General features: G+C 44.5%; 1 protein-coding gene across 1 annotated transcript in view; it reads right to left on the reverse strand.

Annotated features, from left to right (window-relative positions):
- The window catches only part of LOC139389572 (ADAM metallopeptidase with thrombospondin type 1 motif, 3), a 187,995-nt gene that overhangs the window by 89,950 nt on the left and 78,373 nt on the right, over window positions 1-19,672 (reverse strand). The window contains exons 11-12 of the mRNA XM_071136391.1: window positions 9,679-9,792; window positions 9,442-9,587 (exon numbers count right to left, since the gene is read on the reverse strand). Of these exons, the coding sequence (XP_070992492.1) occupies window positions 9,442-9,587; window positions 9,679-9,792 (260 nt within the window). The remainder of the gene's footprint in view (window positions 1-9,441; window positions 9,588-9,678; window positions 9,793-19,672) is intronic.

Below are 19,672 nucleotides of genomic sequence, written 5' to 3' on the forward strand. Positions count from 1 at the left end.
CATTGGCCCCATTACTAAGGTCACCAACACATCTATTGGTCTCGGTGTGTTTCCAAGGGTATGGAAGTCGGCCATAATAACGGCCATCTTTAAATCAGGCGACCCTGCTGACGTGAGTAACTACAGGCCCATTAGTATACTACCTGTGGTGTCAAAGGTTGTTGAAAAGTGTGTAGCAGAACAACTGATTGCCCACCTCAACAACAGCCCCTTCACATTACACTCCATGCAGTTTGGCTTCAGAGCGAAACACTCCACAGAAACGGCCAACTGCTTTCTTCTGGAAAATGTGAAGTCCAAGATGGACAAAGGGGGTGTTGTGGGGGCTGTGTTTCTGGACCTAAGGAAGGCTTTTGATACTGTTAACCATGAGATTCTCATCACAAAATTGTCCAAGTTCAACTTTTCCCCTGATGCCTTGAGATGGTTGAAATCATACCTTGAAGGCAGAACTCAGTGTGTCAGAGTGAGCAATGAGCTGTCGCCCACTCGTAGCTATGATGTGGGCGTGCCCCAAGGGTCAATACTGGGGCCCCTCCTGTTCAGCCTGTACATTAATGATCTGCCTTCTGTCTGTACTGGGTCTGAAGTTCAAATGTATGCAGATGATACAGTGATATATGTGCATGCAAAGAGCAAACAACAAGCTGCACAAGAACTCACTACTGTAATGGTCCAGGTTACAAAGTGGCTCAGTGACTCGTGTTTGCATCTCAATGTGAAAAAAACTGTTTGCATGTTCTTCACAAAGAGGGCAACAGATGCTACTGAGCCAGATGTCTATGTGTCAGGGGAGAAGCTCCAGGTGGTATCCGATTTTAAGTACCTTGGCATCATACTTGATTCCAACCTCTCTTTTAAAAAGCATGTGAAAAAAGTAATTCAAATAACCAAATTCAACCTAGCTAATTTCCGATTTATACGAAATTGTTTGACTACAGAGGTAGCAAAACTGAAACTATGATACTCCCCCACTTAACATACTGCTTGACTAGTTGGGCCCAAGCTTGCTGTACAACATTAAAACCTATTCAGTCTGTCTACAAACAGGCTCTCAAAGTGCTTGATAGGAAGCCCAATAGCCATCATCATTGTCACATTCTTAGAAAGCATGAGCTCTTGAGTTGGGAAAATCTTGTGCAATACACCGACGCATGTCTTGTATTCAAGATCCTTAATGGCCTGGCTCCCCCTCCACTCAATATTTTTGTTAAACAGAAAACCCAGACATATGGCAGCAGATCCACAAGGTCTGCCATGAGAGGTGACTGTATAGTTCCCCTAAGGAAAAGCACCTTTAGTAAATCTGCATTCTCTGTGAGAGCTTCCCATGTCTGGAATACACTGCCATCAGACACACATAACTGCACCACATATCACACTTTCACAAAATGCTTGAAGACATGGCTAAAGGTCAATCAGATTTGTGAACATGGTCCCTAGCTGTGTGTTGCCGCTTTCCATGTTGTCTGTTGTCTGTAGCTTGTGAGGTGTGGAAACACTTTGTTGCTTTTATGAATTTTGTCTTGCTGCTTTTTGTTTTATGTTGCTCTGTCTGTATGCTACGTCTTGCTTGTCCTATGTTGCTCTGTATGCTATGTCTTGCTTGTCCTATGTTGCTATGTCTTGCTTGTTCTATGCTGCTATAGTCTATATTGTAATTGTTTTTAATAACCTGCCCAGGGACTGCGGTTGAAAATTAGCCGGCTGGCTAAAACCGGCACTTTTACTGAAACGTTGATTAATGTGCACTGTCCCTGTAAAAATAAAAATAAACTCATAAACTCATAAACTCATGGCTGGGCATTTTTTTAAATTAACTTTTGTTGAGAACAATTGAGAACAAGTTCTCATTTACAACTGTGACCTAGCCAAGAAAAAGCAAAGCAGTTCGACCCATACAACAGAGATACACATGGAATAAACAAACTTACAGTCAATAATACAGAAGAAAAAGTCTATATACAGTGTGTGCAAATGAGGTAGGATAAGGGAGGTAAGGCAATAAATAGGCCATGGTGGCAAAGTAATTACAATATATCAAATAAACACTGGAATGGTAGATATGCAGAAGATGAATGTGCAAGTAGAGATACTGGGGTGCAAAGGAGCAAGATAAATAAATAAACACAGTATGGGGATCAGGGAGTTGGATGGGCTGTTTACAGATGGGCTATGTACAGGTGCAGTGATCTGTGAGCTGCTGGTGCTTATTGCTAGTGAGGGAGATATGAGTCTCCAGTTTTAGTGATCTTTGCAGTTCGTTCCAGTCATTGGCAGCAGAGAACTGGAAGGAAAGGCGACCAAAGGAAGAATTGGCTGTGGGTGTGACCAGTGAGATATACCTGCTGGAGCGCATGCTATGGGTGGGTGCTGCTATGGTGACCAGCGAGCTGAGATAAGGCGGGATTTTACCTAGCAGAGACTTGTAGATTACTTGGAGCCAGTGGGCTTGGCGACGAGTATGAAGCGAGGGCCAGCCAACAAGAGCGTACAGGTCGCAGTGGTGGGTAGTATATGGGGCTTTGGTGACAAAACGGATGGCACTGTGATATACTGCATCCACTTAATTGAGTAGAGTGTTGGAGGCTATTTTGTAAATGACATCGCCGAAGTCGAGGATTGGTAGGATGGTCAGTTTTATAATGGTATGTTTGGCAGCATGAGTGAAGGATGCTTTGTTGCGAAAAAGGAAGCCGAGTCTAGATTTAATTTTGGATAGGAGATGCTTAATGTGAGTCTGGAAGGAGAGTTTACAGTCTAGCCAGACACCTAGGTATTTGTAGTTCACATATTCTAAGTCAGAACCGTCCAGAGTAGTGATGCTGGACGGGCGGATAGGTGCGGACAGCGATCGTTTGAAGAGCATGCATTTAGTTTTACTTGCATTTAAGAGCAGTTGGAGGCCATGGAAGGAGAGTTGTATGGCATTGAAGCTCGTCTGGAGGTTTGGTAACACGGTGTCAAAAGAAGGGCCAGAGTTATACAGAATGGTGTTGTCTGTGTAGAGGTAGATCAGAGAATCACCAGCAGCAAGAGCGACATCATTGATGTATACTGAGAAGAGAGTCGGCCCGAGAATTTAACCCTGTGGCACCCCCATAGACACTGCCAGAGGTCCGGACAACAGGCCCTCCGATTTGACACACTGAACTCTATCAGAGAAGTAGTTGGTGAACCAGGCAAGGCAGTCATTTGAGAAATTTAGGCTGGTGAGTCTGCCGATAAGAATGTGGTGATTGACAGAGTCGAAAGCATTGGCCAGGTCGATGAATACGGCTGCACAGTAATGTCTCTTATCGATGGTGGTTATGATATCGTTTAGGACCTTTAGTGTGGCTGAGGTGCACGCATGACCAGCTCTGAAACCAGATTACATAGCGGAGAAGGTACGGTGGGATTCGAAATGGTCGGTAATCTGTTTGTTAACTTGGCTTTCGAAGACCTTAGAAAGGCAGGGTAGGATAGATATAGGTCTGTAGAAAAGTGGGTCTAGAGTGTCTCCCCCTTAGAAGATGGGTTTGACCGAGGCAGCATTCCAATCTTTGTGAATCTCAGACGATACGATAGAGAGGTTGAACAGGTTAGTGATAGGGGTTGCAACAATTTCGGCAGATAATTTTAGAAAGAGAGGGTCCAGATTATCTGGCCCGGCTGATTTGTCGGTGTCCAGATTTTGCAGCTCTTTCAGAACATCAGCTGTCTGTATTTGGGTGAAGGAGAAATGGGGGAGGCTTGGGCGAGTTGTTGTGGGGAGTGGAGGGCTGGTGATCGGAGTAGGGGTAGCCAGGTGGAAAGCATAGCGAGCCGTAGAAAAATGCTTCTTGAAATTCTCAATTACAGTGGATTTATCGGTGGTGACAGTGTTTCCTAGCCTCAGTGCAGTGGGCAGCTAGGAGGAGGTGCACGTATTCTCCATGGAGTTTACAGTGTCCCAGAACTTTTTTGAGTTTGTGCTACAGGATGCAAATTTCTGCTTGAAAAAGCTAGCCTTAGCTTTCCTAACTGCCTGTGTATATTGGTTCCTGATTTCCCTGAAAAGAGACATATCACGGGGGCTATTCGATGCTAATGCAGTACGCCACAGGATTTTTTTGTGCTGGTCAAGGGCAGTCAAGTCAGGAGTGAACCAGGGGCTATATCTGTTCTTAGTTCTATATTTTTTGAACGGGGCATGGTTATTTAATATGGTGAGGAAAGCACTTTTAAAGAACAACCAGGCATCCTCTACTGAAGGGATGAGGTCAATATCCTTCCAGGATACCCAGGCCAGGTCGATTAGAAAGGCCTGCTCGCTGAGGTATTTTAGGGAGCGCTTGACAGTGATGACGGGTGGTCGTTTGACCGCGGACCCATTACGGATGCAGGCAATGAGGCAGTGATCGCTGAGATCCTGTTTGAAGACAGCAGAGGCGTATTTGGAGGGCGAGTTAGTTAGGATGATCTTGTCATGACGTTGCCCTCTTTGGGTACAGCGAGCACCATCCCCCCTCTCTCTATACTCCCTACACCAGGCTCTGTTAGGCAGGTCATAAATTCCTGAAGGAGATTCTCTCCTCATGGCCAGAGTATAAGAGAGTGAGTTTTCATAGAGAGAACAAATGAATTTTTTCCACCTCACAGAACTTGAGAACTGAACAATATTCATGTTCTGGAGAATGTATAAAAGGTTGGTGACGTAGCCAGCTACGAACTGGTCCAATTGGTACAATTTTGTGAAACTCATGAGAGACAATACAGCCACATTACCATAACCCTGTTTATACAAGAATCTCAGTTATGAGGCTTACATCTAATTGTTGTATAAAATGAATGAGTAAAGATGAAACTATTTGTGAAATGATGTGATGCTTTGTAATGATGTTAATGTGAGAGAATTGTATTTCTGTTTAAAGTTTCACTAAGTCCTTGGCACGCCCCCAGGGGCACAGACAGGACCTGGCGTCATAAAACCCCCACCTTGGGAATTTATCTTTAGACCAAGCTTACCTCAATTACGAGAGGGCTAAGGTTTGAGACCAGACCAGTACCTCATCACAAAGGGAGATTGCTGAATCTTTTAACCATACCACGTGGTTAAACTCTTAGACTATCGATAACGACAAAATAAGAACAAATCTTTGATACTAATTACTAGTCTGAAGCTAGGAATTCGGTATCATAATTCATTAATAAGAAGACTAAATGATTAGATATTAAAATATCTGAAAGTTATATTAGGAAAATTATAACTTTGTAATCTGAATATTTTCCTTGGTGCCCTGACGTCCTAGTTAATTACAGTTACATGATTAAGTAGTTTAATCACGTAATAATAATTACAGAGAATTTTTGATAAGGATTTATCTTCAGTTTAATGATGCCAAAGACACAACAATAGCTATGAGGGTGCCCATGTTTACAGATTCCATGATAATTTGTGTGAGATTGAGGGCATCTAGCTTAGATTGTAGAACGGCCGGGGAGCATATCCCAGTTTAGGTCACCAAACAGCACGACATCTGAAAATAGATGGTGGGGAATCAATTCACATATGGTGTCCAGGGCACAGCTGGGGGCTGAGGGGGGTCTATAACAAGTGGCAACAGTGGGAGACTTGTTTCTGGAAAGGTGTATTTTTAAAAGTAGAAGCTCGAACTGTTTGTGCACAGACCTGGATAGTAAGACAGACCTCTGCAGGCTAACTCCGCCCCCTTTGGCAGTTCTATCTTGACGGAAAATGTTAGTAGTAGTTGGGGATGGAAATTGGTCGGGAGAGCTAAGACAACAAGGGGTAAACGGTGATGAATAGAGAGGGTCAGTTAGGTACACAGGACCTGAGTTCGAGGCTGGGGATGACAGATAAACAAAATGAGATACAGTATTAATGAACAGACCAGAAGGCATCAGCTGTATGGCTGAGTGATCATAGGGTCCAATGAGCAGCAATAGGTGAGTCAGGGAGCCATTCAGTATTCGCTACTACGCTAGGCGAGTGAGAGACACGGCATTCAGAAAGCTAGCGGGCCGGGGCTAGCAGATGGGTCTTCAGCGACATCGCAACGGAAAAGCCTGTTGAAACCACATCGGACGATTACGTCGGCAGACCAGTTGTGATGGATCGGCGGAGCTCCGTGTCGACAATAAAGGGTCCAGGCCAAATGGCAAAAGAGGTATTGTAGCCCAAGAAATAGCTGGTATACTCTGTTGGCTGGCCGGGAGATGGGCCTAGCTCAAGGCTAGCTCAAGGCTAACTGGTGCTTGCTTTGGAACAAGAGGCGTTATCCCAAAATAGCCACTCAGTTACAGCTAGCTAGCTGCGATGATCCGGTGTAATGGTCCAGAGATTGCGGCAGGAATCCGGTGACGTGGTATAGAAAAGCAGTCTGATATGCTCTGGGTTGATATTGCTCTGTACATACTGGCAGGTAATTGTCCGAGCTAAAAGGTGAAGACCGCTAGTAGCGCCTAACAATGACTAGTAGCTAGTTTGCTGGCTAGAGGTTCCAGTTATGAGGCATAAAAAAATAGCAGATCCATACCACATTGGGTGAGGCGGGTTGCAGGAAAGTATATTTAGTTCCTAGATGGAAAGTGAGATTAAAATATATACGAAAAATAATGAAAAACAGACTATTTACAGACTATTAACACGTGACAAGACAAACACATTTCCGACTGCTATGCCATGTTGGAATCGCCATCTTGTTCTCAGATTAGCTTTGTTAAAATCCCCAGCTACATTAAATGCAGCCACAGAATATATGGTTTCCAGTTTGCATAAAGTCCAGTGAAGTTCCTTGATGGCCGTCTTGGTATCAGCATGCGGGGGGATTTTCATGGCTGTGACGATTACCGAGCAGAGTTCTCTTGGGAGGTAAAACGGTCAGCATTTTATTGTGAGGAATTCTAGATCAGGTGAACAAAAGGACTTGAGTTCTGGTATGTTCTTACAATTATACCATGAGTCGTTAATCATGAAAGACACACCCCGTCCTTTTTCTTACCAGAGAGACTGAAAATCCCGTTGGCTGTACGGACTCCGACAGCATGTCCCCAGCTAGCCATGTCTCCGTGAAACAGAATATGTTACAATCCTGGAAATCTCTTCGGAAAGCAATTTTGTCGACTTTGTTATCTAGGGACTGGACATTAGCTGTGAGTAGTGTGCGCGCATCCGAAGCCTCACTAGAAGACCGCTCCGGCTCCCTCTCCTCCGGCGGCGTTGTTTCTGGTGGCCTCTGGAATCAGTTCAAATGCCCTGGGAGGTGCAGACTAAGGATCTGCTTTGGGAAAGTCGTATTCCTGGTTGTAGTGCTGGTAAATTGACGTCTCGCTGATATCCAATAGTTCTCCCCGGCTGTATGTAACAACACTTAAAGTTTTCTGGGCTAACAATGTAAGAAAGAAAATAAAAAATAAAATAAAAACTGCACAGTTTCCTAAGGACTAGAAGCAAAGCTGCCATCTCTATTGGCACCATCTTGCTTGGAAATAGTGAGATGGGGCCGATAGATATGGCATGTGTTATATCTGGTATAATTCTCCTGTCTTATCTGGTGTCCTGTGTGAATTTAAGTACAATCCCTCTAATTCCCTCGCTCTCGCTATGGGAGAGGTTTAGAGGGTTAGAGTTAGTAATTGCATTTTTATTTTACCTTTATTTAACAAGGCAAGTCAGTTAATTAAGAACAAATTCTTATTTTCAATGACAGCCTAGGAACAGTGGGTTAACTGCATTGTTCTAACCATTAGGCTACCTGCTGCTCCAGTCAGTAATTAGGGCGAGTGTGGTGCTATGGGAGGGGTTAGGAGGAGTGTGGTGCTATGGGAGGGGTTAGGAGGAGTGTGGTGCTATGGGAGGGGTTAGGAGGAGTGTGGTACTATGGGAGGAGTTAGGAGGAGTGTGGTGCTATGGGAGGGGTTAGGAGGAGTGTGGTGCTATGGGAGGGGTTAGGAGGAGTGTGGTGCTATGGGAGGAGTTAGGAGGAGTGTGGTGCTATGGGAGGTTTTAGGAGGAGTGTGGTGCTATGGGAGGGGTTAGGAGGAGTGTGGTGCTATGGGAGGGGTTAGGAGGAGTGTGGTGCTATGGGAGGGGTTAGTAGTTAGGGGGAGTGTGGTGCTATGGGAGGGGTTAGTAGTTAGGGGGAGTGTGGTGCTATGGGAGGGGTTAGTAGTTAGGGGGAGTGTGGTGCTATGGGAGGGGTATGGGAGGGGTTAGGAGGAGTGTGGTGCTATGGGAGGGGTTAGGAGGAGTGTGGAGCTATGGGAGGGGTTAGGAGGAGTGTGGTGCTATGGGAGGGGTTAGTAGTTAGGGGGCGTGTGGTGCTATGGGAGGGGTTAGTAGTTAGAAGGAGTGTGGTGCTATGGGAGGGGTTAGTAGTTAGGGGGAGTGTGGTGCTATGGGAGGGGTTAGTAGTTAGGGGGAGTGTGGTGCTATGGGAGGGGTTAGTAGTTAGGGGGAGTGTGGTACTATGGGAGGGGTTAGTAGTTAGGGTGAGTGTGATACTATGGGAGGAGTTAGGAGGAGTGTGGTGCTATGGGAGGGGTTAGGAGGAGTGTGGTGCTATGGGAGGGGTTAGGAGGAGTGTGGTGCTATGGGAGGGGTTAGGAGGAGTGTGGTGCTATGGGAGGGGTTAGGAGGAGTGTGGTGCTATGGGAGGGGTTAGTAGTTAGGGGGAGTGTGGTGATATGGGAGGGGTTAGGAGGAGTGTGGTGCTATGGGAGGGGTTAGGAGTTAGGAGGAGTGTGGTGATATGGGAGGGGTTAGGAGTTAGGAGGAGTGTGGTGCTATAGGAGGGGTTAGGAGTTAGGAGGAGCGTGGTGCTATGGGAGGGGTTAGCAGTTAGGGGGAGTGTGGTGATATGGGAGGGGTTAGGAGGAGTGTGGTGCTATGGGAGGGGTTAGGAGGAGTGTGGTGCTATGGGAGGAGTTAGGAGGAGTGTGGTGCTATGGGAGGGGTTAGTAGTTAGGGGGAGTGTGGTGCTATGGGAGGGGTTAGGAGGAGTGTGGTGCTATGGGAGGGGTTACGAGTTAGGAGGAGTGTGGTGCTATGGGAGGGGTTAGTAGTTAGGGGGAGTGTTGTGCTATGGGAGGGGTTAGTAGTTAGTGGGAGTGTGGTGCTATGGGAGGGGTTAGGAGGTGTGTGGTGCTATGGGAGGGGTAAGGGGGAGTGTGGTGCTATGGGAGGGGTTAGGAGGGGTGTGCTATGGGAGGGGTTAGGAGGAGTGTGGTGCTATGGGAGGGGTTATGAGGTAGGAGGAGTGTGGTGCTATGGGAGGAGTTAGGGGGAGTGTGGTGCTATGGGAGGGGTTAGGAGGAGTGTGGTGCTAGGGGAGCGGTTAGGAGGAGTGTGGTGCTCTGGGAGGGGTTAGGAGGAGTGTGGTGCTATGGGAGCGGTTAGGAGGAGTGTGGTGCTATGGGAGGGGTTAGGAGCTTGGGGGAACGTGTGCCGGGTCTTACACTGGGTTGTTGCACTGGCGAGTTCTGAAGCGAACCCCGGTCCCACAGGAGCGGGAACAGGAACCATATTTCGTCCAAGAGCCCCAGGAGCCATCCTGCGTCACCTGGTTGACATTCTTCCACATGCAGTGACCTTTATAGCACCACTATAGAGGAGACAAAGGACAGTCAGACAGACACAACAACAAGCTGAGCTAATGGTTACGTAGTCATGCATAGTTTAGGAGGAGTTCTCACCTTCCCAGGAGCACACTCAGTACCATCCAGAGGAGGGCCTTTTTTGGTCTTGCAGAAGTATGGGTTGTCAGGGTGACTGCACCACAGCTGCTTACATGGGTCAAATGTGCGAAACTGAAAGAAGAAGAAGAATACATTTTAAAACGCTGTCTGTGGTTTACTGGGTTGGAGTTCCAATGGAACGATTGACAGGAGATGTTCAGGAAGCCAGTCAGCCAGCTGCAGTATGGCATATCATTATCTACATACCTAATCCCCATATTGTTTTTATTTACTTTTTCGCTCTTTTGCACACCAGTATCACTACTTGCACATCATCATCTGCTCATCTATCACTCCAGTGTTAATTTGCTAAATTGTAATTATTTTGCTACTATGGCCTATTTATTGCCTTACCTCCTCACGCCATTTCCACACACTGTATAGAGATCGGTTTTTGTATTGTGTTATTGACTGTACGTTTGTTTATTCCATGTGTAACTCTGTGTTGTTGTTTGTGTCACACTGCTTTGCTTTATCTTGGCCAGGTCACCGTTGTAAATGAGAACTTGTTCTCAACTAGCCTACCTGGTTAAATAAAGGTGAAATAAAAAAACTATTTTAAAAAATGTATGTGTATGGCTGAATGCATTTGATATTTTATTAGGATCCCCATTAGGAGACAGCTAGTCTTACTGGGGTCCAACACATATATCGAAAAATACATTACAGACAAAATACTTCCATTTAAAAACATGAACATGTAGTGTGTGTGTGCATCTATCAGTTACACATACATGTCAGTAGATACACACAACAAGTAGGTCACATGTCAGTACACACACACACAACAAGTAGGTCACATGTCAGTACACACACACACAACAAGTAGGTCACATGTCAGTACACACACACACACAACAAGTAGGTCACATGTCAGTACACACACACACACAACAAGTAGGTCACATGTCAGTACACACACACACACACAACAAGTAGGTCACATGTCAGTACACACACACACAACAAGTAGGTCACATGTCAGTACACACACACACACAACAAGTAGGTCACATGTCAGTACACACACACACACAACAAGTAGGTCACATGTCAGTACACACACACACACAACAAGTAGGTCACATGTCAGTACACACACAACAAGTAGGTCACATGTCAGTACACACACAACAAGTAGGTCACATGTCAGTACACACACACACAACAAGTAGGTCACATGTCAGTACACACACACACACAACAAGTAGGTCACATGTCAGTACACACACACAACCAGTAGGTCACATGTCAGTACAGACACACAACAAGTAGGTCACATGTCAGTACACACACACAACAAGTAGGTCACATGTCAGTACACACACACAACAAGTAGGCCACATGTCAGTACATACACACAACAAGTAGGCCACATGTCAGTACACACACACAACAAGTAGGTCACATGTCAGTACACACACAACCAGTAGGTCACATGTCAGTACAGACACACAACAAGTAGGTCACATGTCAGTACATACACACAACAAGTAGGGCCAAATGTCAGTACAGACACACAACAAGTAGGTCACATGTCAGTACACACACACAACAAGTAGGTCACATGTCAGTACACACACACAACCAGTAGGTCACATGTCAGTACACACACACAACCAGTAGGTCACATGTCAGTACAGACACACAACAAGTAGGTCACATGTCAGTACACACACACAACAAGTAGGCCACATGTCAGTACATACACACAACATGTATGTCACGTCAGTACATTGGGCCGAGATTGCTGTACAACATTATAACACATTCAGTCTGTACAAACAGGCTCTCAAAGTGCTTGATAGGAAGCCCAACAGCAATCATCACTGTTACATCCTCAGAAAGTATGAGCTCCTGAGTTGGAAAAATCTTGAGCAATACACCGACGCATGTCTTGTATTCAAGATCCTAAATGGCCTGGCTCCCCCGCCACTCAATACTTTAGTTAAACAGAAAACCCAAAGTCATGGCAGCTGATCCACAAGGTCTGCCATGAGAGGTGACTGTATAGTTCCCTTAAGGAAAAGCAACTTTAGTCAATCTGCTTTCTCTGCGAGAGCTTCCCGTGTCTGGAACACATTGCCATCAGACACACAAAACTGCGTCACCTATCACACCTTCACAAAAAACATAGTTTTAATTACTTAGCTCCATGGTCCTGGAATTCTCTCCTGAACATTTTAACATTTGATGATCTAGTTTCGTTGGTGGAGTATAAACACTTGATCGATGTATATATCATAGACGAGTGTAATTGTTTTTAGGCCAGCTGTTTTTAGTCAAGACTTTCGTGTTTTTAAAGTAAAATGTTTTTGTTGTACTGTATGTGTGTTTATAGTTTTGTTTAATGTTGTGTTAGAGTTTGCAAGTTGTTTGTCTGAAACATTGTTCCCCCTGCTGCTATTGGACCAGGTCTCTCTTGGAAAAGAGATGTTATCTCAATGAGAAAAACCTGTATAAATAAAGGTCAAATAAATAAAATGAAGACATGGCTAAAGACCAATCAGACTTGTGAACATAAAGACATGGCTAAAGGCCAATCAGACTTGTGAACATAAAGACATGGCTAAAGACCAATCAGACTTGTGAACATAAAGACATGGCTAAAGACCAATCAGACTTGTGAACATAAAGACATGGCTAAAGACCAATCAGACTTGTGAACATAAAGACATGGCTAAAGACCAATCAGACTTGTGAACATAAAGACATGGCTAAAGACCAATCAGACTTGTGAACACAAAGACATGGCTAAAGACCAATCAGACTTGTGAACATAAAGACATGGCTAAAGGCCAATCCGATTTGTGAACATAAAGACGTGGCTAAAGGCCAATCAGATTTGTGAACATAAAGACATGGCTAAAGACCAATCAGACTTGTGAACATAAAGACATGGCTAAAGACCAATCAGACTTGTGAACATAAAGACATGGCTAAAGGCCAATCAGACTTGTGAACATAAAGACATGGCTAAAGACCAATCAGACTTGTGAACATAAAGACATGGCTAAAGACCAATCAGACTTGTGAACATCAAGACATGGCTAAAGACCAATCAGACTTGTGAACATAAAGACATGGCTAAAGACCAATAACACCATACAGAACCCAACACACTAATAACACCATACAGAACCCAACACACCAATAACACCATACAGAAAGAACCCAACACACCAATAACACCATACAGTACCCAACACACAAATAACACCATACAGTACCCAACACACCAATAACACCATACAGTACCCAATAACACCAACAACATCAATAACACACCAATAACACCATACAGAACCCAACAGCACCAATAACACCATACAGAACCCAACACACCAATAACACCATACAGAACCCAACACACCAATAACACCATACAGTACCCAACACACCAATAACACCATACAGTACCCAACACACCAATAACACCATACAGTACCCAAGAGCACCAATAACACCATACAGAACCCAACACACCAATAACACCATACAGAACCCAACAGCACCAATAACACCATACAGAACCCAACAGCACCAATAACACCATACAGAACCCAACAGCACCAATAACACCATACAGAATCCAACAGCACCAATAACACCATACAGAACCCAACAACATCAATAACACCGTACAGAACCCAACACACCAATAACACCATACAGAACCCAACACACCAATAACAACATACAGAATCCAACACATCAATAACACCATACAGAACCCAACAGCACCAATAACACCGTACAGCACCCAACACTCCAATAGCACCATACAGTACCAAGAACACCATACAGAAGCCAACACACCAATAACACCATACAGAACCCAACAGCACCATACAGAACCCAACAGTACCAATAACACCATACAGAACCCAACAGCACCAATAACACCATACAGAACCCAACAGCACCATACAGCACCAATAACACCATACAGCACCCAACAGCACCAATAACAGCATACAGAACCCAACAGCACCAATAGCACCATACAGAACCAATAGCACCACACAGCACCAATAACACCATACAGCACCCAACACAACAATAACACCATACAGAACCCAACACACCAATAACACCATACAGAACCCAACACACCAATAACACCATACAGTACCCAACACACCAATAACACCATACAGGTCCCAAGAGCACCAATAACACCATACAGAACCCAACACACCAATAACACCATACAGAACCCAACACACCAATAACACCATACAGAACCCAACAGCACCAATAACACCATACAGAACCCAACAGCACCAATAACACCATACAGAACCCAACACACCAATAACACCATACAGAATCCAACAGCACCAATAACACCATACAGAATCCAACACATCAATAACACCATACAGAACCCAACAGCACCAATAACACCGTACAGCACCCAACACTCCAATAGCACCATACAGTACCAATAACACCATACAGAAGCCAACACACCAATAACACCATACAGAACCCAACAGCACCATACAGAACCCAACAGCACCAATAACACCATACAGAACCCAACAGCACCAATAACACCATACAGCACCAATAACACCATACAGCACCAATAACACCATACAGCACCCAACAGCACCAATAACAGCATACAGAACCCAACAGCACCAATAGCACCATACAGAACCAATAGCACCACACAGCACCAATAACGCCATACAGCACCCAACACATCAATAACACCATACAGAACCCAACACACCAATAACACCATACAGTACCCAACACACAAATAACACCATACAGGTCCCAAGAGCACCAATAACACCATACAGAACCCAACACACCAATAACACCATACAGAACCCAACACACCAATAACACCATACAGAACCCAACACACCAATAACACCATACAGAACCCAACACACCAATAACACCATACAGACCCCAACAGCACCAATAACACCATACAGAACCCAACAGCACCAATAACACCATACAGAACCCAACAGCACAAATAACGCCACACAGAACCCAACAGCACCAATAACACCACACAGAACCTAACACACCAATAACACCATACAGAACCCAACAGCACCAATAACACCATACAGCACCTAACACACCAATAACACCATACAGAACCCAACAGCACCAATAACACCATACAGAACCCAACAGCACCAATAACACCATACAGAACCCAACAGCACCAATAACACCATACAGCACCAATAACACCATACAGCACCTAACACACCAATAACACCATACAGAACCTAACACACCAATAACACCATACAGAACCCAACAGCACCAAACACCATACAGCACCTAACACACCAATAACACCATACAGAACCCAACAGCACCAATAACACCATACAGAACCCAACAGCACCAATAACACCATACAGAACCCAACAGCACCAATAACACCATACAGAACCCAACAGCACCAATAAAACCATACAGCACCTAACACACCAATAACACCATACAGAACCCAACAGCACCAATGACACCATACAGAACCCAACAGCACCAATAACACCATACAGAACCCAACAGCACCAATAACACCATACAGAACCCAACACACCAATAACACCATACAGAACCCAACAGCACCAATAACACCATACAGAACCCAACAGCACCAATAACACCATACAGAACCCAACACTCCAATAGCACCATACAGTACCAATAACACCATACAGAAGCCAACACACCAATAACACCATACAGAACCCAACAGCACCATACAGAACCCAACAGCACAAATAACACCATACAGAACCCAACACACCAATAACACCATATAGAACCCAACAGCACCAATAACAGCATACAGAACCCAACAGCACCAATAACAGCATACAGAACCCAACAGCACCAATAGCACCATACAAAACCAATAGCACCACACAGCACCAATAACACCATACATCACCAATAAGTCAGTCCAACTCCCCTAGAGGAATGACTCCCCTTTCTTCTTTAAGGTTGCTGACCCTATCATCGCCAAACTTATCTCCGACCTTTCTCTCCTCTCTGGGGAGGTTCCCATCGTTGGGAAGGCAGCCACGATTCATCCTTTATTTAAAGGGGAGTGACGGACTTGTTGAGGAGTGACGGACTCCATCCTAGCTGGAGGGGTGCTCTCATCTTATCTAAGAACATCGACAGGGTTCTAACTCCCCTAGCTCCACAATGAGATAGGATGCAGGCCAGGCAGCAGGCTGTTAGCCAGCCTACTCAATCACTTTTTATAGCTACTGTTTACAGGCCTCCTGGGCCATATACAGTGTTCCTCACTGAGTTCCCTAAAATTCCTATCGGACCTTGTAGTCACGGCAGATAATATTCAAATTTTTGGTGACTTTAATATTCACATGGAAAAGTCCACAGACCCACTCCAAAAGGCTTTCGGAGCCATCATCGACTCAGTGGGTTTTGTCCAACATGTCTCTGGACCTACTCACTGCCACAGTCATACTCTGGACCTAGTTTTGTCCCATGGAATAAATGTTGTGGATCTTAATGTTTTTCCTCATAATCCTGGACTATCGGCCCATAATTGTATTACGTTTGCCTACGCAACAAATAATCTGCTCGGACCCCAACCATGGATCATCAAAAGTAATACTATAAATTCTCGGACAACCCAAAGATTCCTTGATGCCCCTCCAGACTCCCTCCACCTACCCAAGAACGTCAGAGGACAAAAATCAGTTAACCACCTAATTGAGGAACTCAATTTAACCCTAGATGCAGTCACACCCCTAAAAACCAAAAACATTTCTCATAAGAAACTAGCTCCCTGGTATACAGAAATTACCCGAGCTCTGAAGCAAGCTCCCAGAAAATTGGAACGGAAATGGCGTCACAACAAACTGGAAGTCTTCCGACTAGCTTGGACAGACATTACCGTGCAGTATCGAAGAGCCCTCACTGCTGCTCGATCATCCTATTTTTCCAAATTAATTGAGGAAAATAAGAACAATCCCAAATTTATTTTTGATACTGTTACAAAGCTAACTAAAAAGCAGCATTCCCCAAGAGAGGATGGCTTTCACTTCAGCAGTGATAAATTCACGAACTTCTTTGAGAAAAAGATAATTAGAAAGCAAATTATGGACTCCTCTTTAAACCTGCGTATTTCTCCAAAGCTCAGTGGTCCTGTGTCTGCACAACTCTGCCAGGACCTAGGATCAAGAGAGACGCTCAAGTGTTTTAGTACTATATCTCTTGACACAATGATGAAAATAATTATGAACTCTAAACCTTCAAGATGCAAACTGGGCCCTATTCCAACTAAACTACTGAAAGAGCTGCTTCCTGTGCTTGGCCCTCCTATGTTGAGCATAATAAACGGCTCTCTATCCACCGGTTGTGTACCAAACTCACTAAAAGTGGCAGTAATAAAGCCTCTCTTGAAAAAGCCAAACCTTGACCCAGAAAATATAAAAAAACTATCGGCCTATATCGAATCTCCCATTCCTCTCAAAAAAATTGGAAAAAGTGGTTGCGCAGCAACTCACTGCCTTCCTGAAGACAAACAATGTATATGAAATGCTTCAGTCTGGTTTTAGACTCCATCATAGCACTGAGACTGCACTTGTGAAGGTGGTAAATTACCTTTTAATGGTGTCAGACCGAGGCTCTGCATCTGTCCTCGTGCTCTTAATGCTGCTTTTGATACCATCGATCACCACATTTGTTTGGAGAGATTGGAAACCCAAATTGGTCTACATGGACAATTTCTGCCCTGGTTTAGATCTTATCTGTCGTAAATATATCAGTTTGTCTCTGTGGATGGTTTGTCCTCTGAGAAATCAACTGTAAATTTCGGTCTCCTCAAGGTTCTGTTTTAGGACCACTATTGTTTTCACTATATATTGGTTATTCAGAAACATAATGTTAACTTTCACTGCTATGCAGATGACACATAGCTTTACATTTCGATGAAACATGGTGAAGCCCCAAAATTGCCCTCGCTGGAAGCCTGTGTTTCAGACATTAGGAAGTGGATGGCTACAAATCTTCTACTTTTAAACTCGGACAAAACAGAGATGCTTGTTCTAGGTCCCAAGAAACAAAGATATCTTCTGTTGAATCTGACAATTAATCTTGATGGTTGTACAGTCGTCTCAAATAAAACTGTGAAGGACCTCGGCGTTACTCTGGACCCAGCTTTTTTCCATCTACGTAACATTGCAAAAATCAGAAACTTTCTGTCCAAAAATGATGCTGAAAAATTAATCCATGCCTTTGTCACTTCTAGGTAAGACTACTGCAATGCTCTACATTCCGGCTACCCGGATAAAGCACTGAATAAACTTCAGTTAGTGCTAAACACGGCTGCTAGAATCTTGACTAGAACCAAAAAAAATTATCATATTACTCCAGTGCTAGCCTCTCTACATTGGCTTCCTGTTACGGCAAGGGCTGATTTCAAGGTTTTACTGCTAACCTACAAAGCATTACATGGGCTTGCTTCTACCTATCTTTCTGATTTGGTCCTGCCGTACATACGTACACCTACGCTACGGTCACAAGATGCAGGCCTCCTAACTGTCCCTAGAATTTCTAAGCAAACAACTGGAGGCAGGGCTTTCTCCTATAGAGCTCCATTGTTATGGAATGGTCTGCCTACCCATGTGAGAGACGCAGAATCGGTCTCAACTTTTAAGTCTTTATTGAAGACTCATCTCTTCAGTAGGTCCTATGATTGAGTGTAGTCTGGCCCAGGAGTGTGAAGGTGAATGGAAAGGCACTGGAGCAACGAACCGCCCTTGCTGTCTCTGCCTGGTTGGTTCCCCTCTCTCCACTGGGATTCTCTGCCTCCAACCCTATTACAGGGACTGAGTCACTGGCTTACTGGTGCTCTTCCATGCCATCCCTAGGAGGGGTTCGTCACTTGAGTGGGTTGATTCACTGACGTGATTTTCCTGTCTGGGTTTGAACAGCTTGGTCATGTTCTGTTATAATCTCCACCCGACACAGCCAGAAGAGGACTGGCCACCCCCCATAGCCTGTTTCCTCTCTAGCTTTCTTCCTAGGTTCTGGCCTTTCTAGGGAGTTTTTCCTAGCCACCGTGCTTCTACACCTGTATTGCTTGCTGTTTGGGGTATTAGGCTGGGTTTCTGTACAGCACTTTGAGATATCAGCTGATGTAAGAAGGGCTTCATAAAAAAATTGTATTTAAAGGAGAGATCAAGCTGATCCTAATTGTTATAGGCCTATTTCTATTTTGCCCTGATAATCAAAAGTGTTGGAAAAACGTGTCAGTAGTCAACTGATTGGTTTCTTGATGTTTATAGTATTCTCTCAGGTATGCAATCTGGTTTCCGCTGAGGTTATGGATGTGTCACCGCAACCTTTAAGGTCCTCAATGATGTCACCATTGCCCTTGATTCTAAGCAATGTTGTGCTGCTATTTTTATTGACTTGGCCAAAGCTTTTGATACGGTAGACCATTCCATTCTTGTGGGTCGCAAAGGAGTATTGGTGTCTCTGAGGGGTCTTTGGCCTGGTTTGCTAACTACCTCTCTCAAAGAGTGCAGTGTGTAAAGTCAGAAAATCTGTTCTCTCAACCACTGCCTGTCACCAAGGGAGTACCCCAAGGCTCAATCCAAGGCCCCACACTCTTTTCAATTTACATCAACAACATAGCTCAGGAAGTAGGAAGCTCTCTCATCCATTTATATGTAGATGATACAGTCTTATACTCAGCTGGCCCCTCCCCGGATTTTGTGTTAAATGCTCTACAACAAAGCTTTCTTAGTATCCAACAAGCTTTCTCTACCCTTAAACTTGTTCTGAACACCTCCAAAACAAAGGTCATGTGGTTTGGTAAGAATAATGCCTCTCTCCCCACAGGTGTGATTACTACCTCTGGTTTAGAGCTTGAGGTAGTCAACACATACAAGTACTTATGACTAGACGGTACACTGTC

The sequence above is a fragment of the Oncorhynchus clarkii genome, chromosome 30 (genome assembly GCF_045791955.1).
Source record: "Oncorhynchus clarkii lewisi isolate Uvic-CL-2024 chromosome 30, UVic_Ocla_1.0, whole genome shotgun sequence".
NCBI lineage: Eukaryota > Metazoa > Chordata > Actinopteri > Salmoniformes > Salmonidae > Oncorhynchus > Oncorhynchus clarkii.